Below are 23,571 nucleotides of genomic sequence, written 5' to 3'. Positions count from 1 at the left end.
TCATAGATAAGCTGATTCCACGGGGATTTCACGACCCTCAGCAATGAGGAACACGACGCGAGGAGGATGGATGACCACAAAAATACATCATTTATGTAGATATCAAAATTTACGGTTGAATTGGCCTCCAGGAGCTCGATTCAGATTTAACAACTTGTTACGGTTTTGATCTAATTTTAATACAATCTTGAAGATATATTAACTCACATTTATAGACGGGTCGCGAAATTTATTTTATTACCTTTATTTACCGACGTTTCAACACAGGTTTCACTGATCGTGGTCGCGGCTAATACTGTCCCAGCAAATTATCAAAACTATTTGTGCAACTACCCCACGAACCTTGAAGATCGCTAAAGCCGATTGGTGTATGCGAAATAAAAGAAAGAATGAAAGTCATCACTCACCAATCACCAAGACAATCGTCAAGGTCGTGTCAAAACCACATAAAAGACCATAAGAAATTGTCAAATTACAATCGAGTACGACAGGGTACCTACTTGAATTTCTGACCTTTAGAATGGATGGACTAACATTAGGTGCAGTCATCAATTTGTTCTAAACATACTGTTAATGACTTCTACGCAAACTAACTCGCGGGCAGAAGCTAGTCTATCTAAATACAAATTGACTGTAGGTGTAACATGATTTATAAACGGTCTGCGTTGATTTACGATCCAGAACTGGCGACTCACGCGCATACATTGTCGGTTATCGAATTCTGATGCGATATTTATAAGGGACATTAGGAACTTCGGCGATTTGAATAGAACAAACAGCTCGAGGGATCATTTGTATAAAGTGGGTCACAATTCAAATGCTTGTGAATAATCATCATCTTCCTAGCTTAGTGTTGTCCTGGCATAGCGGCAGGCCCTAATTTTTATGAAAGAACAAGTAAATTGTACCTATTATGGTTCACAGTCTTTTTCGTAACTTAGTGCCTGTCACTTTCAAGTTGTTCAACAATACAGGCAGCGCCGGCCTGAGTACTCGATCAGGGTAGAGCGATATTAAGCTTTGGCGCTCCATGCTCAGTATTAGGTTCCGTAGTTACCCGTCCATTTTTTCAAGATGTTTGTTTTCACAGTATTTTCCATTTTGGCGCCCCCCTACCATTTGGCGCCTGGAGCGGCCGCTCCACTCGCTCTATCCTAGATCCGGCCCTGACTGTACAGGCAGCATCAAATAGACAGTGAGAGCCTTAGTGGGCCACACGAGTCCCCACACTTTTCGTACCATGGGGTGTAAATGGAATGTGCTGTGATATATTTGCTCACTGTACCCACCTATTTTATGCTGGGGCCACACGAGTCCCCACACTTTTCGTACCATGGGGTTTAAATGGAATGTGCTGTGATATATTTGCTCACTGTACCCACCTATTTTATGCTGGGGCCACACGAGTCCCCACACTTTTCGTACCATGGGGTTTAAATGGAATGTGCTGTGATATATTTGCTCACTGTACCCACCTATTTTATGCTGGGGCCACACGAGTCCCCACACTTTTCGTACCATGGGGTTTAAATGGAATGTGCTGTGATATATTTGCTCACTGTACCCACCTATTTTATGCTGATTGTACATATACAAAAATATAAACATAAAAACACGTGACAGGTCAGAGACAGCGGGACAATATCAGAAGGTAAAGAAATTCTGTGTGGTTGTACCTACATCTGTAAACACATATTGACTTAGAAAATATATGAGGCCTCTATACAGGACTAGCAGTCATAAGTGTCTTGTTTACTTGTCAATGACTGCCCGGACTTGAAGGGGAATCGATAAGGCTCCCCTAAACAGTGTCACCATTGCTATGCAATCCAAACACTCAAAAACTATTGGGCAGTACGGATGTGGCCGGGGAACGAGCGGGGCTCCTAGCGGAGCGGACTACAGCAGTGTACCTAAATTTCATTCGATAGCGTGACACACAAGTAAACGCGCGCGCGCGTTTGCGTTAAGTTCAAAATCCCATTCTATATGACACTTAACGCAAACGCGAACCGTACATGTCCGTCACGCTATCGAATGAAATTTACACTAGGGGTTCTGACTTTCCAAAATTTGCGAAATTTCGGAATCATAACAGACTAAAAATCATACTTTTGTATGAGAAACAAAATTTTTTATTTCCAAAATGGAAAACTTCTTTAGTTTTGTGAAATTTCTGAAAACTTTTTCCAATATTTTGGAAACTTTCCGCAGATTTCACATTAGTTGTGACGGCTAATAAAAGGGATAAGTAAGTATAATATACTTTGGTGGAATATATAGGTATATATGATTGTTATGAGATGTATGCATGGTTGTAAATAATTAAATGGCATTTTAAACTGTTTTGTGAAATCGATTATTTATTCTACTGTTACCTACCGGCAAAACTGAATCTCACCAACAATAAAAAAGCGTTCGCGGTGACCCCCGCTAGTTCCCTGGCCTCTTGACGCGGCCGCCGCACCGGCGCGCCGCGCCGACCGGCGTCGGCGCCGCCGCGGCGTGCGTTTTATTATAAACACGCGTTACTGAATGGTTACAAATAACATCTTATATACAGTGTCAGCTTACATGTCTTAGGGGAATGACATTTTAATTAACCTTTTCAGGGGGCAAAGTCTATACCTAAAAATCATGAAAATACTTGTCGCCCTAAGGTTTGTCGCAAATTTGAGCCAGAACGCTTATGGTGACGTCACACACGTGGGAGTTGACGGGTTAAATAACTATACCTAGCAATCCTAGCATTGTATCAAGGAGAAAGTTCATAGTTGCCAAATTAATTTCTAATAAAGAAAAAATAATCAGAAATTTAACTTTAGCAAACAATGAAGGCATGTCAAGTGTCAAGAAGATACAAGCCGCTATTAGATATTTCCTCTGCCTGTCTGATATTATATGTGATAGGTAGATACATAGTAATAATACCTATTTTTTGAAAAAATCTGAAAGAAGCCGAGAATGTTCTGCATTTTTGAGAATGTGTTGCAACTTGCACATTACTAGTTAGAACTTATCTAAGTATTATTCGTACTTGAAAATTTGCGCTCCCAGATGGCTCCCAGCGTAATTGCAGCGAACCTACCTAATACCAGCTAATACTAAACTTCATACATACATTATCGAAGAAGTATGACGTATGACGTCGGAGTGGAAGTATGATGATATGATCTATGATAAATATATAATGACCCACACCATACCAAATGTAATTCAAATGGCAAAGTTTTTGAAGTTGACCACTAACGAAATTGACCCCTATTCGTCATAATCGCTATCTCAATATTCACGATGCATCGGGTGCTGTCGAGAGTAGGGGGACAATCTGCAGCGGCCGGCGCCCGCCGAGGCGGCGCGGGCCAAGGGCCCGGCGCCTCCGGCCCGGTGTTGTGATACCCACGGCTGGTGATACCCAAATGAGCTACACAGCTTTATAATTTTTAGGGTTCCGTGCCTCAAAAGGAAAAAACGGAACCCTAATAGGATCACTCGTGCGTCTGTCTGTCTGTCTGTCCGTCCGTCTGTCACAGCCTATTTTCTCCGAAACTACTGGACCAATTATGTTGAAATTTGGCACACATATGTAAGTTTATGACCCAAAGATGGACGTAACGTAAACAAATGAATTTTAAATATGGAGGCCATTTTTGGGGGGGAAATGAGAAAATTAAAAAATAAAGTTTTCACCTCAGCAGCTCGAACAAGGGTTTGCTGCTTAAAAACAGTGAGCAAAATCGCATTTTGCTCACTGAGTGAGACAAAATGAGCAAAATGCGATTTTGCTCACTCAGTTTCTAAGTAGCAAAGTACCCTTGTTCGAGCTGCTGAGGTGAAAACTTAATTGTTGGTATATCTTAAGAAAACATGAGTGAATAGGTAAGTGATGAAGAAGGAATACATTTTTCGGGTTCTCTAATATGTTCTCACTGCAGAGGTGAAAAGTTTTGTGAACTACACGGGATCAAAGTTATTTACATCTCGTGCGCTTTTGAGTCCCTTACCACGCTCAAGATTCTAAATTAGATTCGCTCGTGAATCTAGTATAGAATCTTTCGCTTGCACGGGACTCAAAATAACCACTCGAAGAAATATCAAACTTTGGTCTCTTGTTGTAAAACTATTTTAAACTATATAGTGTTACATATCAAATGAAAGAGCTCATTGTAAGAATCTCAAATATTTTTTTTTATTATTTTAGGATTAATAGTTTCGCAGTTATTCAAGAAAATAGGCAAAAAATGACCATTCCCCCCCTTAACCCTTGAAACGCGAGTCCGACTCGCACTTAGCCGGGTTTTTATATATACTAGATACCTACTAAAGTGACAGTTTGAGTGGCCAATTTACTACCAAATCTGCTAGCTGCTAGTTGTAATAACGTTGTAGTTGTTCAGACCCATAAGGTCCAGCCATACTGAAAAGCCATGCAAGTGAAATTTAAAACGATAGTTTAGGAAATAGAGTTGATTTTGCTCTGTTCGAAAATTTAAATTAATATGTTAAGTAGGTACTTATCTACCTCCACTCAAATGCCGTTGTTATTCGAAAATTAGCTTTCAGAGCTAGGTAATTTTCATTGATATAATTAGAACTGTATGACCAGGACTAGGGACCCCTTGGCACATAGACACTTCTGTGGCTTATCTACCTAGTTAAAAATGTGTAATAGGTAAACATTATCTGGCATATTATCTAGGTAAAGTAAGACAGTATGTTGGCGCCCGTGTATTTGGTCGATGGCGCGCCGGCCCGCCGCCGCCGCCGCGGGTTGCCGGCACAAGCCACGAGGAGTAGCGGTTAGTCGTCAATGTAGTCATCAAAGATTTGAAGCCCCTTAGATAATTAAAAAGAAAACTATTTAACAAAACAACAAGATTATGTATAAACAACACTCTTTGTTAGGTATATATAAATATAAAATTATTTAATAACTTATAATATTCTAGATACTTACCGTTTGAACATTTACACTAATTGGCTGATCTTGTATTCAATACAATGTATTGCATTAACTGTCTTGTTACTGTGCATTTCTATTTAATTTTTAGTAGGTTGGTCTTTTGATACAGCTATCGATTTATTAAGTTCTATATTTATTTATTTATTCCAACGGTTTCCTTCCACTAAGTTAGGTACAAAAAAGTTATCTTTATTTTATTTTAATTATAATAATATTTCCTTTCCCGCCGCCGTCCGTGGCTTGGGCCACTCCCACAGCCCCACTAATGATTGCTCATGATTTATTTGGGAGCCCATTTTTATAGCTCACGATTTCGGGGGTCCGGGGCGAGCCGCGGTGGCGCGGCCGACTATTGTCTTTATACAAGGGGATAATGACGTTATAACAAACTAGAGGTTAATAACGTTGTAAAGGTAATATCAAAAAGGTTGCCTGCTGGTATAAAACGGTAAGCGTGCGACTTGGCGTGAAAACATAGCGCGGTCCGACTCTGAGGATTCCCTACAACCCAAGTGTTTCTCTTGTCCACCCTACCTTAAAAAAGATGTTTGTCACGACGCCTTAACCTCTTGTCTGTGATAATAATGAATATCTGGGAGACAGAGCTTTGCTCGGAAAACGTATAAAAACTCAAAAATGCGCGTTTTCCCAGAGATAAGACCTAGCTAGATCGATTTTTCGCCCCCAATAACACCTATATAGTAAATTCCATCGAAATCGTTAGAGCCGTTTCCGAGATCCCCGAAATAAATATACATACAGATAATATAATATAAGAATTGCTCGTTTAAAGGTATAAGATAAGATAAGGATCATAAGGATCCTAATCGAATTTTTAGTCATCTTTTTGTATTTTTTTGAGAACTAATTTATCTGTGTAGGCTAGCACAACCGCAGCTTTTTCAGTTTCGGCGACGTACTGAGTTGCTTCACGTTTGTATGGAAAAAATTCAAACTCTAGCCAGAAGGCGGGCCCCCCCCCCCTCCCCCCCTATTTTGTTACACTTATTATGCTGATGAAATACGCCCAGTTTTGTAGTTAGGGTTTCGTACCCAAAGGATAACGGGACCCTGTTACTAAGACTCTTCTGTCCGTCCGTCTACCTGTCTGTCACCAGGCTGTATCTCATGAACCGTGATAGCTAGAGTTGAAATTTTCACAGATGTATTTGTGTTGCCGCTATAACAACAAATACTAAAAAGTACGGAACCCTCGGTGGACGAGTCCGACTCGCACTTGTCCGTTTTTGTTCCTACCTCCCCTATATGTAAAGTGGGGATGACATTATTTTTCGCTTCAACCCTATGGTATAGGGTGTCGTCTGATAGGTCTTTCAAAACGAATAGGGGCCCTTCAACAAACTTTTTTTTAGGGTTCCGTACCCAAGGGGTAAAAACGGGACCCTATTACTAAGACTCCGCTGTCCGTCCGTCCGTCCGTCCGTCTGTCACCAGGCTGTATCTCACGAACCGTGATAGCTATAGACAGTTGAAATTTTCACAGATGATGTATTTCTGTTGCCGCGATAACAACAAACACTAAAAACAGAATAAAATAAAGATTTAAGTGGGGTTCCCATACAACAAACGTGATTTTTGACCGAAGTTAAGCAACGTCGGGCGGGGTCAGTACTTGGATGGGTGATCGTTTTTTTTGCTTGTTTTGCTCTATTTTTTGTTGATGGTGCGGAACCCTCCGTGCGCGAGTCCGACTCGCACTTGCCGGTTTTTTTTTTAATATTTTCGCAAATAATCGCTCAGAAAAAAAAATTGTGTTATGTATGTAGCAGGGATGTTACGAACATCCGCATCCGCATCCGCAACCGCGGAACTTCCGCATTATTTTCAACATCCGCATCTGCATCCGCATCCGCATAAAATCGATGCGGAGCTTATGCGGATGCGGATGTCGAACAAATCGGTACAGGAACGTCTTAGCGGCGGCGTAAGTGCTAGGTAATTTCGTCATTACCTATAACGAAATCGTCTAGATCCAGAAAAGTCGGCGAAGTTACTGTTTATAAAATATAACGCACCTATATTCTGGCTCAAATACTAAACGTTTCGTTTTTATTTTAATAAAAAAATATTAAAAATGTAATATTTGACATTTTCTAAGTACCTAATCATGACATCCGCATCCGCATCCGCATCCGCGGATGTGAGCCTTTAAATATCCGCATCCGCATCCGCATCCGCGGATGTCAAAAAATCTGCATCCGCAACATCCCTGGTATGTAGGTATATTATACCATACCATAATATGATGGTTGTGCAAAACGCAATTATTTTACACTAGCTTCTGCCCGCAACTTCATCTCATCTGTATGGAATGATGATTGATAGATACGATCCTATTTCCTTATTCCTCGGCTCTCAAACTGTCTTCATACCAAATTTAATCTAAACAGACGGACAGTTACTTTCTCCTTGACAACATTAATAGCCACTTGCACCATCCCACTAACTCGGGGTTAAGCGTTTAACCGTCCACCCGTGTCAAATTCTATTGGTACCCGGGTTAGTTGAATGGTACAAGTGGCGCTAAAGATCGGTTTTCCTAGGATAGCGGTGCCGTCATATAGCGGCCGTCTCCATACTAAATATGGATGTCGTAGTATTTGTATGGAGACGGTCGCTATATGACGGCACCGCTTTCGGAGGAAACCAAAGCTTAAGGATGAATAGATAGGAAAATGTATGGATCACGAGTTACCGAAATAAAAGCACGCATTATTTATAAATCATATGTAATATAAAATTAGAATTAAAGCTAGATGACATAAAATACTTAAATCGGGTGTGATGAAAAATTCGACCAAATACTTTTACAACTATAAATCATATAAACCTAGTCTTCTGGTTATAATTGAACAGTCAAGTACATAGAGATACTATAGGAGAGTGCTAAATACTGTAGCTGCAAATATGGCGCTGCACCAACGTTACCGTTAAACCACCCAACTGTCCAAAACTATAGTTGGTCAAACTAAATTGTCTGTAAATAAGAACAAACAAACTATACTCATCCTTTACTTTTGGGTGCTAGTACCAGTAGTACCAGTATAAGACAAAGACAGTATGATTCTCTCTGTCTATGTTTGAAAATGAGACAGTCCTTTGACAAACTATAACTTCAGGAGTGACTAATATTCGAATGTCCTGTTGTAAGGCAAGATGTGACGGTCCACGAGTAAAGGTACCTTATGGCGGTTGGCGCTTACGTCGCATGGCACTAGTATTGCAGCGTCGGTATAAGCGACGACCGCCGTAGAGTACCTTTACTCGATGAACGTCACAAATAATGCCATAAAATAGAAGAAAAAACTCAGACAACACCAAAAAGAAGATGGTATTGATAGTTAAGCGTATAAAACTTGTGGACCGTAGTTGTATTGGACTATGGTTTATTAGGTAGTTTTACAGTAGCATATTTTAGTATTCCATTCAATAACGATAAAAACGGGTACAAATCTTAAGAGTTTGCGTACAAAACGTACCTATTATATTACTTACTTAATACTTCATTGGAAAATTCCATCACACCAGGGTGCGTAGCCAAGGTGCAATCGTTAACGCTTCGTAGCGAACGAAACGCAATGGTCACTGTCGCACTAGTGTGGAAGTGATAGAGATGATACGCTAAGGAGCGTTAACGATTGGCACGTTGGCTACGCGCCCAGGACCCCGTTTTATAGTATAAATTACAATGTAACATGTGTAAATTGGCAACACTGACAGCCCTTTTGACCGATGTTGCCAGTGTAGACCTGAGAAACTGTAATTTAATTTATAAAATCGGGCCCAGCTATTTTGACAGCTCATCTGCCGTGGAAGGTGCCACTCGTGGCAATTACATACAAAATGAGTAACAAATCAGTATCAAACTTAAAATATCTTAAGAAATCTGAACCTTGGCCGGTACAAAATATAGTTCATTTTGGAAGGTATATGTAACATTTAGGCTCTTTCTAAAACTATAGTTGAATGTAGCAAACTTGATACATCGCTGTTCCCTGTGTTATGTTCTGTTTGATAGTAAATATTTATAATAATTTTAAAGGAACTCGAAAAATGTATACCTCAGGCGAGTCTTATCAGTCAATAACACATAAAACCGGTCAATTTATATGTAAATTACTAGTGACCAGTTTTCATTAGTTTTGAGTGTAATTCATTTATACTCTGAAACTGCCTGAGAAATAGATTTTCCGAAAATTTTATTTTACACATACAATTATTGAAAATAGATTTAAATCAAATTAAAGATCGACAGAGATTTAAATCTTTACTTTCAAGACAATCAGTGACCAAAGCTTATGGCAATAGTATTCAATTCCACGGGTGTAGGAATAATTCTTGTTGCGACGTCTTATATCGCGATCAAGACGGTTATACAGAATTAAAGACCATGTTTTATTTCCATTTCTAAAGTAGGTAGCAGCAGAAATATAAACTTTAGTGCGTGGCAATAGGATTCAAATTCTGATGTTGCGTTTGGCCTCGGCGCCATAAGGGGTAGTCTGACAGGTTTATTCATAAGAGCTGGCACGAATAGAATAAATGAGTGAATGAAACATTTATGTGTGTATCACATTAACCGAAAAAATTGTGGCTCTGACTCATACAGATACAGGTGTCAGTGTCACTCATACAGTGAAAGTTTCATTCATTCCATTCATACCTTGTACATTTGCCTGTCGCTGTATGTGGCAATATAAACCGTAGTGGGTGGCAATAGAGTTCAGTTTCAAAAGTTACGTTTACCGGTGGTCTTTTTACGTTTGCTTGTTGGCGCATGTGGCAATAAAGACCTTACTGAATGGCAATAGGGTTCAATTTCTGAAGTTTCGGTTGGCCTTGAATCCGCCGCCGCCGCCACCTGGCGCCGATTTTAGAAACAGTTCGATGTAGCGGTGATCCATATTGTTTTTATCGCGACGCATGGCCTGAAAATGAAAAAAAAAAAGTGATTAAAGTGAGTAAAAGTGAAATTCGATAAATAAAATTATATTACTTTGATAATATTAGTTGTTTATGTTGTTGGCTCGAAAGCGACGCGAATCTCGCGCAAGAGATAAACCTGCCATCCTTTTCTAGATAATAGAATTAGAAAAAGTTGGATAGTCTATCCCGCGCGTAACTGTATTGTATATAAATGTTGTGTTACTTGAGAACATAAAAAACTGATTCGAGACAACGACAAAAGACGAGCCCATTGAACGCCACGTATATCGTGTGTGCTGCGTCATTGTGAACCTTGTCGGAATGCACGAAGGTTCATATTGGTCTGCAGCCGCGCGCGTCAATTGACGTCTTTGGCGGTCAAAGGGTTAAAGACGCTCTACTAAAAGTCGGTTGCACCAAACCGCCTGTCACCGTTAAAGTGTTCGCTAAATTTTATTGTATGAGAATTTTCGTAGTTCTCTGCCGAGTGATATTAAATTTAATAAAAAAATTTAATGGCTAGCTCCAATTAAAAAAGACAGAAAAGTTCGATTATCTCGAAAACCACGAAACTTTTACTAGACCTACAAGTGCATTTTCTGGACCAGCCTAAGGTGCTCTGTCGGTGGTTAGAAGGTTATCCACTAATTACCGGGCACCCTGTATATATTTCGGGGATCTTGGGAACGGCTGTAACGATTTCGATGAAATTTACTATATGGGGGTTTTCGGGGGCGAAAAATCGATCTAGCTAGGTTTTATTTCTGGGAAAGCGCGCATTTTGAGTTTTTATGTTTTCCGAGCAAAGCTCGGTCTCCCAGATATTACAAAATTAAATGTGATACCAACCCGCATGGCGTCCTCGTGGCATTCGAATTCGACGTCAGCCTCTCCCGAAGGCCGCCCGCTGTTGTCGAAAAGTATGTTGATGTTCATCGGCCGGATGGGTTTGAAGAACTGTCATATAAATAAATAGGTCACATTCAGAAACCTACATTTAAACTTTGTAAGGTGGGAGTTGTAACATGTAAGGCCTCTAAAATATGTGACATGCTCTTATGGCTCTACAAATAGGATCGTGTCAGATATTTTTGCGGCCTTTGTTGTGTAACATATTATTGCAGGTGACTGTACCATCATGGACAAGGCTATAAGCGTACACTAGTGCAGATCTGGATGCGGTGACTGTGAAAAGGGGCCCACTGATTAACAGTCCGCGCGACGGAATCGGCCTGTCAGTTGTTCGGAACTGTCAAAATGTTGTTCTAACTGACAGGCGGATACCGTCCGGCGGACTGTTAATCTGTGGGCCCCTTAAGTGAGAAATAAACCGACCGACCGATCTCAAGGGTCCAGTCTGAAAACCAGCGCTAGGCCCTCTGCTTGGAGTGCTTGGCATATGCTGAGATTGGAGCCCATTGCCCAATCATTCTTATATTATTATAATTACCTATCTTTTTAATTAATTTGAACCTATTTTAGTATTTAAGTTTTATATATTGTACTTAGTTGATAAGGATTTTTTTTCGTGGCAATAAATATTTTTCTGATTCTGATTCTGATTCTGATAAATCTATGCCTGTTTGTAGCCAAACCCCATTAAAACTGTTGCAGTTCATTGAAAAAAATGGGTACTCTAAATTCGCTTTTAGTACATAACTTCACCTTAACTGGCATTAAGTCATAAGAAAAGAGAGTGTTTATAGTAACAAGTCGCTTTGTAAATTACATTGCATTTAAAGCATTATACTTATAATTAACACGTCATTATTAGTGTATAAATACCATCAACATTAATGTAGGTAGATATTACATTTTGTACATATATTTCAATCATTTATTTATTGTTTATTAGTTCATTTTTATCATATAATATAATTCCGCTATCTGTACAAACAGCTACACTCTTAACTGTACATCGGTGGACCTTATCAGAAAAGACATATTATCAGAAAAGACATATTATCAGAAAAGACATAAAGTCCACCGATGTACCGTTAACAGTGTGGGCAATGGTACTCAGTGAGTACCATCGCCCACACTGTTAACGGTACATCGGTGGACTTTATGTCTTTACTCACATAGGCGACATCTTGTGGCGACGCCTTGAACGGCAGCCCTCTCATGTGCACGCAGTGACCACCACCACCGCCGCCTCTGCGTCGGAACCCGCCGCGACCGTCGAAACAGTCAAGTTGTCCCAACATGTGTACTCACATAGGCGACATCTTGTGGCGACGCCTTGAACGGCAGCCCTCTCATGTGCACGCAGTGGCCACCACCGCCACCACCGCCGCCTCCGCGTCGGAACCCGCCGCGACCGTCGAAACAGTCAAGTTGTCCCAACATGTGTACTCACATAGGCGACATCTTGTGGCGACGCCTTGAACGGCAGCCCTCTCATGTGCACGCAGTGGCCACCACCACCACCGCCGCCTCCGCGTCGGAACCTGCCGCGACCGTCGAAACAGTCATGTTGTCCCAACATGTGTACTCACATAGGCGACATCTTGTGGCGACGCCTTGAACGGCAGCCCTCTCATGTGCACGCAGTGGCCACCACCACCGCCGCCTCCGCGTCGGAACCTGCCGCGACCGTCGAAACAGTCATGTTGTCCCAACATGTGTACTCACATAGGCGACATCTTGTGGCGACGCCTTGAACGGCAGCCCTCTCATGTGCACGCAGTGGCCACCACCACCGCCGCCTCCGCGTCGGAACCCGCCGCGACCGTCGAAACAGTCAAGTTGTCCCAACATGTGTACTCACATAGGCGACATCTTGTGGCGACGCCTTGAACGGCAGCCCTCTCATGTGCACGCAGTGGCCACCACCACCGCCGCCTCCGCGTCGGAACCTGCCGCGACCGTCGAAACAGTCATGTTGTCCCAACATGTGTACTCACATAGGCGACATCTTGTGGCGACGCCTTGAACGGCAGCCCTCTCATGTGCACGCAGTGGCCACCACCACGGCCGCCTCCGCGTCGGAACACGCCGCGACCGTCGAAACAGTCAAGTTGTCCCAACATGTGTACTCACATAGGCGACATCTTGTGGCGACGCCTTGAACGGCAGCCCTCTCATGTGCACGCAGTGGCCACCACCACGGCCGCCTCCGCGTCGGAACACGCCGCGACCGTCGAAACAGTCAAGTTGTCCCAACATGTGTACTCACATAGGCGACATCTTGTGGCGACGCCTTGAACGGCAGCCCTCTCATGTGCACGCAGTGACCACCGCCGCCTCCGCGACGGAACCCGCCGCGCCCGCCGAACCCGCCCGAGAAGTTGTCACCTGCAACAAATGGTTATTATAGCCTACTAAGGCCCAACGTCCTACCTATAGTACCTATTCAGTTCGATGTAATTTAAACCATGTTCGATTGGAACAGAGTCGCTTTTGCTTTGTTTCGTTCAATTTTCAAACAACGCAAAATTAATTATATTTACTACAGTTTAGGTTCAAATTTCAGTGGCAAATTTTGGATGTTTCGTTTGTATGGCTTAGGAGGATAGTTATTTTATTACTTTTTTCTCTTCAGGCAGACCCCACCCACGCTAGCGTCTTTTGAGCGTCGGCGCTATGGAAAATGGTGTCGCTGCACAGTTGCAACGTAGCGTCGAGCAGCAGCCATTGTGTTAACTTATCAATGCCAAATTGCAGCTAGCACTAACGATCACGGAGCAAAGCCTCGGGCGGACAGACAGACGGGCATGGCGCACCATACTACAAGCGTTCCTAGTTGACTACGGAACCCTATAAATGAGCCGTTAGAACTGCAGGGGCCCTACCATGATGTTCTTATTGCGATTCTGTTTAGGACCTAAACTAAAGCTAAAGGACGGACCTATGTAAGTCGCATAACTCCGTCCCTAAGCAATTCAGTTTAGGTCCTAAATCGCAAAAAGGACATCATGTTTAGAATAAATTTAAAAGTGGAAAAATTACTTGAACTCACGGCCTCTGGATCGATACTCCAGCGCTCTGCCATCTGAGCCACCAAGACCTCATCCATAGCCAGCAAATCTTTCCACCATATGGGTCAAGGGGCGAGCAACGTCTGCGATCTCTCGTCGCGTCTGCGTCTGCTCTGCTTGTTAAAAATTAAAATGAAGGACATCATGGCTAGGGTTGCCAGATGGTCGGGATTTGGCGGGATTCTCCCGATTTTTAGCATGTTTTCCCGATTCCCGACAAAGTGGAAATTGTCCCGAAAAACAGCTGCACGTTATAAAACAATAATTTCAAGTTCCGAACTGTCGTCGAGCGAGCGAGCGAGCGGTGTCGAGCGCGTCAGCGTTATAAAAACGTCTATGGGCAGAGCAGCTGACGTAGAGCCAATAATGTAAAATATCGTTGTTTTAAATAAAATTACTTTAATTTGAATGTTTTTTTTCCGACTTAAGTCTCAAAATCCCAAAAAAAAAATATTTTTTCCCGATAATAGCGCCTGTCGATCTGGCAACCCCAAAATGCCGATTAAATTGAAGGGACAGGTCTATAAGACCATCATTAGACCTGCCCTTCTGTACGGCAGCGAGACTTGGCCTTTACTAGAGCGGCACAAGCAGGAACTGCGTGTCACGGAAATGAAGATGCTGCGGTGGATGTGCGGAGTTTCACGCAAGGATCGCGTCCGAAACGCCCACATCCGGGGTAGTCTTGGCGTCCGTGACATCGCTGACAAACTGCAAGAGTGCCGCCTTCGTTGGTATGGCCACGTCTCGCGCAGACCGGCAAGTTACGTGGGTAACAAATGCCTGGCCATGCCGCCTCCTCCCGGTACGGGAAGAAAAGGCCGGCCCAGGAAGCGATGGCTTGATGTCGTTAAGGAGGACATGCGTGCCAACGGACTCACCACCAGGGACGCCGAAGATCGGGCAAAGTGGACACGAAGGAGTCGGAAGGCGGACCCCGGGTCCTCGCGCCCCGCGCTCCGGCACAGCTGGGATTGACGCCAGGATGATGATGATGATGATGATCTGGCAACCCTAATCATGGCCCCTGTACACTTGCCTCTGTTGAACCCGCCGCGGCCGCGCGGCTGGCGGGCGCCGAAGCGGTCGTTGCGGTCGTACGGCGCCGGGCGGTACCCGCGCGCCGACCTGAACCCGCCGCCCTCCATGCGCGCGCCGTACGACCGCACCTCGTCCGCCGAGCTCAGGAACACCTCTATGTATCTGTGGAGGAGGGGCCGGGTTACGTGTTGTTGGTGTTTGTGTGCGGATGGCACAGACAATCAAACCTCTAGACATAGCATAGTCGCGCTACCCCCTCTGCCACACATACGGTAGCGTTACTCCATCTTCGAGTCAATCCCGTGCCGTGATTGGTCCGTATCTTGGAACGGACCAATCACGGCACGGGATTCGCTCACCACGTCCCCCCGCACCCCCGTATTTATGGCAGCATCGGTTTCATGAAAGAATTGGCCTAAACTCAGTCTAGAGGTTGGATTGTCAGGGACTATTCGATACGCGAGCCTAAATGTGAAACCAGAAAAGCTGAAGTGCTAGGGCGCGTTTCTCAAAAGCTTGTAACTTGTAAAGCCCCGTCTCCATATCGCGCGGCAAGCTATCGAACATTGGCTCGCGTGGCAGCCGCGCGCAATGGATACCGGGTTGGCTCGCGAGCCAACTCGCTCGCTCGCGCAGCAGCCCGGTATCCATTGCGCGCGGCTGCCGCGCGAGCCAATGTTCGATAGCTTGCCGCGCGATATGGAGACGGGGCTTAATACAAGTGTAAGTCCTTTCTAACAAAATTTGTCAAAAAGTGACATCCGCTTGTATTACAAGTTACAAGGTTTTGAGAAACGGGCCCCAAGTTTATTAATTTTTTGAATAGTCCAAACCTTAAAGTAAATGACAATTTTAAACATGTTTCAATTTAAATAGTTTTTAAAGTTTTAATAGAAAAAGAACTTTGGACTTTTGCTACTGATACCTAAATTGATAATTACCATTCTTGTCATTGGCTCGCGTAACGAAAAAAGTCAGAATAGATATTTAATTACACATAGTTTTGTTTCGTTCGTATTACAATATTATTTTTTTACAATCATATCGTAAATATAAAATCGGCTAGGCATGAGTTTTGCACGGCATCCTTGAAGACTTTTTTTTAATAAAAGACAACGGTTAAATAATATTTAGTGAGTTTTTTTTTATCACAGAATAACTCTATTATTTACAAAATTATACGCCATTATGTCCCTTTTTCGTTAATGATAATCCGTGAAAGTTTAAATCGGTGTACAAAATAACTCTGCCTAATATGATTAGGATTACCTATAAGTATCCATACTTTTTTTAGGTACAGTCAGCAGCAGAAGTTGCTAAGCGGGCGAGGCGTTCAAAATTACCTTGACACGCTCTTTTCTCTTAACAATAAAGTCGCGTCAAGTTCATTTTAAACACCTCGCCCGCTTAGCAACTTCTGCTGCTGACTGTACATATGTAGGCATGTATGTTTCCTATGTAGCAATAGATTAATTGTCTGAATTTACATGACAAATTACCTTCAAGGTTACCTTTCAAAACTCGTGTTTACGTGAATTGAATCACTTTTCACGTTTGTCTCTACTTTAAGTTTATACAATGCAATAATAGTAGTTTATGTGACTGCTACATAATGAGAGGCATTAAAATACGAGTGTGGGTTTAAGAAACGAACGTCAGTGAGTTTCTTAATAGGATCATACAAGTGTTTTAATGCCTAATTATGTACAGTTAGTTACATACACTACTTTATCTAAACACCTACTTAAAACTAATTTTCAGTTTCACTTCCTTTTATACAATGCAAATCGGTAATTTACTGCGCTGTCTCTCACAGTCGTACCTGATGTATGTACAAACAGCAACACTCGTAACTGTACATCGGTGGACCTTATTACAAAAGGCATAAGGTCTACCGATGTACAGTTAACAGTGTGAGCGATGGTACAAGTAAAGGTCTTTAAGTTACAATGAGAAATATGTACTCGCTCAAGTAGATGTCATTCCGGAGGCGAAAAAGCGACTACGGGCTGATTTAGACAACGCGCGAACTCGCGTGCGATTTTAGTTACATTGCGAACTGTTGGTTACTTACGTCCAATTCAACCGTTGAATTCAACCGGCCGATCAAAACCCGCAATGTAATAAAACTCACATGCGAGTTCTCGCATCGTCTAAGGGCGATTGTGCACTACAATGAATTTTACTGTCCGGCAGTCCGAGTTTTTACGGTCCGATATAGCACGCCATTAAATGTATATAGTAGCTTATGCACTAGACGTAATTTTACCGTCCGACATTTTACTTTTCCCCATTCCGGACAGTTTTTTTCCGGTCCGAGATGACAGCCATGAAAAACGTGTTTATGCTTGTGCACTGCGTCTGGAATTAGTATAATTCATGACTTGGCCGAGCGGGGGCGGGCCTCTCTTTTAGTAAAAAGACGGACAAGTGCACAAGCCAATCATCCGTTTTTTTCATGACACTGCGCCGCACCTGCGAGTAAAAAGACTGACAAGTGCACAAGCCAATCATCCGTTTTTTTCATGCCATATCGGACCATGAAAACTCAGACTGCCGGACAGTAAAATTCATTGTAGTGCACAATCGCCCTAAATGGGCTCATCGCCGCCGTTCACCGGAAGGGCTCTTCCGGTCAACTATTTTCTCGCACATAAAACATACGAGTACGTAGCAAAGATTCCGGTGGAACAACACCTTTATCAAAACAAGAACAGACTTCATAAAACTGTACAGACGTAATATTGCATAATTATTTTCCATCGAATTTTCACGGAAACGTACGAACTACGCTACCTCAGTCAGTCTCGGTACAAAAAGTACTGAGGTTTACTGAAGTAGCATGACAAATACGAACCGTTCCGAGAAAATACGATAGAAAACTATTATGCATATACAAACTAAAAAATTGATAAACCCTCTTTGGAACTCTTGAAGTCAATCAAAAAGAAGCCCACATTCGTCGTTAATCGCCGACTGTTTACATTGACTGCTATTTTTTTCAACTCAACACACACACACTTTTCGCTGCCGTTCTGACATGTCCTAAACCCGAACGACATTACATCAGGATATGACCGTGAGTATCGCCCTTTATTTAAAACTAAACGCTGTCATAGACAACCGTTTTCACCCAGTACCACAGACTAATAATCCCGCTCGTTCCTCTTCCCCTCTCCGCCCGCGCCGCCCCGCTCCCGTCCCTCGCTCGCCCAACCTTCGACAACTCAACAACCAATCACTGGTGCACAATAATGCTGCCTTGTATACTGCGTCCATGTACAAGTCAGCTGCAGTTGCTGAGGCGCATTTTATAAACTTACAATTTTACAAGTCTAAAGCGGCCTGACCATAACGCCATTGGTCGAACGTGTGTCAAACACTGCTTTGCACCTGTAAACTTGAAGCTCTATAAAATGGGATTTTAGGCCCTCCTGCGTAGAAGTTTACTTACAGGGAGGTTAAGATATCTCTGCAGCTGACAGTACCAGCATGGAGACGTAGTAGTAAGACATTACGGTGATTTTGCTAGTTATAGTGACTCAAGGACAAAAAATGTTAAATTGCATATTTGCCGCACAAGACACTGCATATAAAAAAAGTATAATATGTCATGTTATTGTGCAAAATTATAGGTTTTCTTGTCGATATAGATATATAATTAAATTACTGAAAATTCCCATCACATAATAAGTTTAGTACCATCTAACATAATATAAACTGCCATGATCATGAACATCCAGTTGAATAGTCCATATATGAAGTTATAAACCAAGCAAATAATTACGATTTTCTTTTCTTTATGCTTATTGAAATATTGCAAAGTAAACTAATAAAATCACCGCAATGACTTCCATAGGCAGCATTACAAGTGCAGTAATTTAAACCAACTTTTTATGCAATACATCCCATATATTAACTAATTTAACTCCAATATGTTGGCCGCCTTGCTTTAAAGAATAATAATAAAACTTGAGTCCTTTTAAACATAATTACGCCCCATTTCTGTAGCTCTTTTTGTATGATGTATCGTAAATATGAAACATACCAGTTCTGTAAAGCAAGGGTCCAAAGTAAGAGGGTCCCAAGAATAACCCACTACACCAACACTGTAGTCGTGGTTTGGTTTTGTCCGTAATTGGGGGATGGTATTATCTAACACCTAAGCCTACCGTTGAAAAAATTTTACTTTCTGATACAGTATTTTAACCCGCCTCTCGAAATAATAATGTCTTATCTGTTGCTATAAATATAATTTCAATAGACTTCCATTTGGCAAAGGCAGACTGTATTCATGCCAATTTTTTACATATAATATTGATATGCTTTCAAAATATACAAGACAGACATATTATCTTTAAACTGTGTGACATAGACTAGTTAATATTTTATTATGTTTTATGTCTGGTGTCACAACTGTTACAAGTAAAATAGTTGTTTTGTTACACTTATTTAATAGTTTCCAGTTCCTAAAAGTAATCAATATTAACTAAACATCAAACGATTAAAGTTCAACCAATTCATCAAGTGCTTTTTACCTTTACACTTTTCTATTGTTGCATTGTAAATTGTTTTTTTTTTTAAAGAACATACAAAAACAATGCCAATGGCAGCAAAATATCGCCAGGTTACTAAAAATTCAAACTGCTATCATATTGCACTGCAAGTGTAGTTCAGTTTTTGTTTCAAATTTATTCTGGCACACTGTCTAGTTTGATTCTAAGTTTTTTTTTGTATATCCCCCCTATCACCACCCCCCTCACGGCCCAAACCCGACAGCAATAAACAACATTCCCCCCACCTGTGTCCTATTTTCTCCCTGTCCCTCGATAGCGCCTGATCCGCGCTCTCCTTGTCTGAGAAGTGTACGAAGGCCTCTCCGGAGGCTCGACCCGTGGCGTCCGAAAGCAAATGCACCCCGTCAGTAGCGACGTTCAACCCTGAGCCCACAGTGTGTAATCAGATTATATCATGGAGTCACTAGTGTAAGTTACATCGATGGTTGGCATGGTTTGAAAATGACTTTGACTCGCATTACTACTGGACTAGACAACATGCCAGTCGCTAACGCTCTGTAGCGATCGAAACGCAACTGTCACTGTCACATTAATATGGAAGAGTGATAGAGACACAAAGCGATTCGATGGTGAAGCGCAAGCGATTGTCACCTTGGCTAGGCCGCCTAAAGCACTTTGGTCGATTGGGGAGGTACCCCAAACGTCGATAATCGAAAGTTCGTCTATTTGCCTCTCTGTCAAAATGGATGAACTCGATTCTCGGATGTTTGCAATAGCCTCCCGGAACGGCTAAACTAGCTTTTCGTACTTCCCATAAAATTGTGTGATGATAAGAAAAAAAACTGTGTTTTCTATGAAATATTTATGTATTCAAGGTGTGTTTTAGAGTACTGTATATTATTGTGTCATAAAATTGTACAGTAACCATCAAACATTTTTGAACGATCAATATGTTTCCAAACCTTGGTGAGCCTTTTATTCTTAAAATTTCGTTTTAAAATAAAGTGCGTTCATCGTTGTAACTTATAAAAGTGTTGTTGCTGTTTTCGATTAAGGGGTGAAAAGGTTTGTTGTTAGTGTGTGTGTAAAGTTTTAGTTATGTTATGATCAAAAGATCTGTTTAGACGGCTTTGGCTAAAAATAATGTTATTCGGACGCGAATTGTGGTGCGAAACAAAGAGAAATCTGCCAGGCTGCTGTTATAATTTCTATTCATCGTTTTAATAGAAATTATAATAGCAGAGTAAATAGAAAAGTGAAAATAAATAATAACAAACAGCGGTAACACGAGTAATGTAGCATATTTCACACGCCCGAAATTAGAAGTGGTGGAACATTTTAGTGTCTCGTTGCAGCTAATATTATTACAAATTCGAATGTTGGAACAAATGTTTTCATTCCATTCTTTTACAGTCTTTGATACATACAAAATAAATTCATTCTAATAGTAGTGTTGTAATGTTTATGGGTATGCTAATACCAGTGAACTGAGACATACTTTTTGGTGGCACTCTAAAATTGAATAAACAAACAGACATCAAAACAAGTACGTACTCTTACACACATCACCAAGTCTCAGTTAAATGGTATCCCTGAATTTAATGTGCTCGACTTGTGTCTAAACCTTTTCACCCCTACATAACAGGAGTTACCCCAAAAAAAAAACGAATATAACAGCAAGTCACAATAAACTTACCATCGAAGAACTGGACAATTTCTTCCTTGGAGCAGCCAAACGGCAGGCCCCGGAGCTTGACGATGCCCATGTCGTCAGTCACGTGGGGGAGACTGCCGAAGCCGTTTTCGCTTTGACGCATGGCATTTAGAGCCCATTCCATGTCCTGGCGGTCGGTGGAGAATACTGAAAGAGAAAATTTGTTTAGTTTAACTACATATAAATTATAAACAAACTTCGTGTTCACATTTTTTCTGCAATTACCTACCCAAAAATTTTAAGAACAACAATAGTCAACAGCAGAAGTTGCTAACCGGGCGTGTGTTCAAAATTACCTTGACATGCTCTTATTCCCTTAACAATAAAGTCATGTCAAGATCATTTTGAACACCTCGCCCGCTTAGCAACTTCCGCTGCTGACTGTACAAGAAAATAATATCACCAAAATTACCTTCAATGTATCTCTTTCCCATATTCTCCTTATCCTTTTTCAGGGCTTCATCAACATCCTCAGGAGTCTCGACTTCCACAAAGCACTCTCCCGAGGGCCTGCCAGGCCGCACTTCAGTGAGATGCACACCTGGCAAACAAAATTCAATCAGTACATAATATGATATTCATATTCATATTATTTATTATATACAATAGGAATAGCATGTTACAGATAGTTTTCAAATAGGTTTTGGTATATTGCAGTAATTTATTTTATTGCATGTAGATTGATAATACATTAGCGCGGCAAGTTGCCTCCGAACACACTCACTGTAACTATTATTTATTTTACAAAGCAATAAAAAAGAAAATAATAATAAACAGTTGTCTCTATTCATTTTTTCCACTTGGTTTTGACCGGCCAAGGAAAACAGGTGCACTGCCTTGGCCGAGGCACGTCTATTGGAGAGGTTGCTCGCTCTGTGTAAATTTTTTTTAATGACAGGAAGACAATACAATAAGCCACAAGATGAAATTTTAACTCAACTCGCTAACTGCTATACTCATCAATCTAAAACTATGCCAACAGCTGTATCGGATCAGATCAGACTACGTGACACACAAGTCAGCCCCTTCTAAGCTATTTTTACAAGTTATAAGGATCATTGACAGTGCAGCAGTTCTCATGTAAATTAAAATAAATGCATAAAAACTAAGCTATGCGCACTTTCTACAAGTCACCGGCGTCTTTGTTACTGGCAGTAAAATGAAAAAATAATCATCAGTGAATAAAAGAGAATAAATAAAGAGGCAGTTTTTTTCACAGTACTTTAAAATACAAATAGGTAGGCTCTCACCATCCTTTCCGTTCAGTACGTTTACGCCGCTGAGAAAGTCCAGGACGTCTTCAACGGTCGTGGAGAAAGGCAAGCCTCTCAGCTTTACAATGTTGCCGCCGTCGCCAGACCCCAACATTTTCGACACTAAAACTACACCAACAGTTCAGTATTATGCACAAAAAGCAATACTCAAGACTCAAGTATGCGATCGGTAGTCAAGCCGCCAATGATATTTAATTTTAGAAAATTTTGGCGTCGTCGGCCATCACATCACAGCACGCAACCACGCATGCGTGAACGTGAAAGGTGAACGTCGTGAACGTCACTAAAATAGTGAGGAGGACCATTTGACAATGAATAGTGAATGTCGATATTATTGTTTTGTCGGTATAAGCCTAGTTAAAGCGGTTACGGTTGCTAGATTAGATCCACATTTGCAAATGGATTTGGATCCGATCTCGGTTCCGAATGATCTGAGGGCCTACCGCGAACCACGTTCGACGTGTTACTTCCCTGTCACACTTACGTACGAATTTACAAGTGCGACAGAGAGGCAACACGTCGAACGTGGTTCGCGGTAGGCCCTCTGATGTCGGACCCTAGCAAGTCGTTTTCCTTTTCACCAAATATCAGAACATCGTTCCCAATATTTGACATGTAAAAATATACTTGGTCAACCAGATCTTGTCAGTAGAAAAAGGCGGCAAATTTGAAAAACGTAGACGTGAAGGGATATCGTCCTATAGAAATAGATGGTCAAGCAAATCTTGTCAGTAAAAAAGACGCGAAATTTAAATTTTCTATGGGACGATATACCTTCGCGCCTACATTTAGTACATTTTTTAAATATGCCGCCTTTTTCTACTGAGAAGGTTGGCTTGACCAAGTATTAACTATTTTTTTACATTTCAAATATTGATAACGATGTTCTGATATTTCGTGAAACGGAAAACGACCCCTGCAAGAGTCATTGGGCCCGAAGTCGGCTTCCGATAGCAATTGCCCGACGGCCATCGGGCATGTGCCCAAGTGGATCTAATCTAATAAGCCCTTAAAGTAAAGCAGGAAAAGAAGAGATATAAATAGTAATTGTTTATATCAGGGTTAGTCCTCCTGATACACTTTCGCCACTCTTGATGATTTTGTGACATTGTCATTTCCAACGGTGAGCCGTCGT

At 41.7% G+C, this 23,571-nt stretch overlaps 1 protein-coding gene across 1 annotated transcript; it reads right to left on the bottom strand.

Annotated features, from left to right (window-relative positions):
• Nucleotides 1-9,640: 9,640 nt before the first annotated feature.
• LOC134662073 (heterogeneous nuclear ribonucleoprotein F-like) lies at nt 9,641-22,670 on the bottom strand. Its single transcript, XM_063518349.1, has 8 exons — nt 22,413-22,670; nt 21,575-21,703; nt 21,145-21,309; nt 19,733-19,871; nt 14,930-15,093; nt 13,089-13,207; nt 10,760-10,867; nt 9,641-9,912 (listed from the first exon to the last, which is right to left on the bottom strand). Exons 1-8 carry the CDS (start codon nt 22,528-22,530, stop codon nt 9,799-9,801), a joined length of 1,056 nt encoding a protein of 351 aa, XP_063374419.1. The 5' UTR covers nt 22,531-22,670; the 3' UTR covers nt 9,641-9,798.
• Nucleotides 22,671-23,571: the final 901 nt, after the last annotated feature.

This window comes from Cydia amplana, chromosome 2 (genome assembly GCF_948474715.1).
Source record: "Cydia amplana chromosome 2, ilCydAmpl1.1, whole genome shotgun sequence".
Taxonomy (NCBI): domain Eukaryota; kingdom Metazoa; phylum Arthropoda; class Insecta; order Lepidoptera; family Tortricidae; genus Cydia; species Cydia amplana.
The sequence above is the reverse complement of the archived record's forward strand: the minus strand, read 5'-3'. Positions and strand labels throughout refer to the sequence as shown.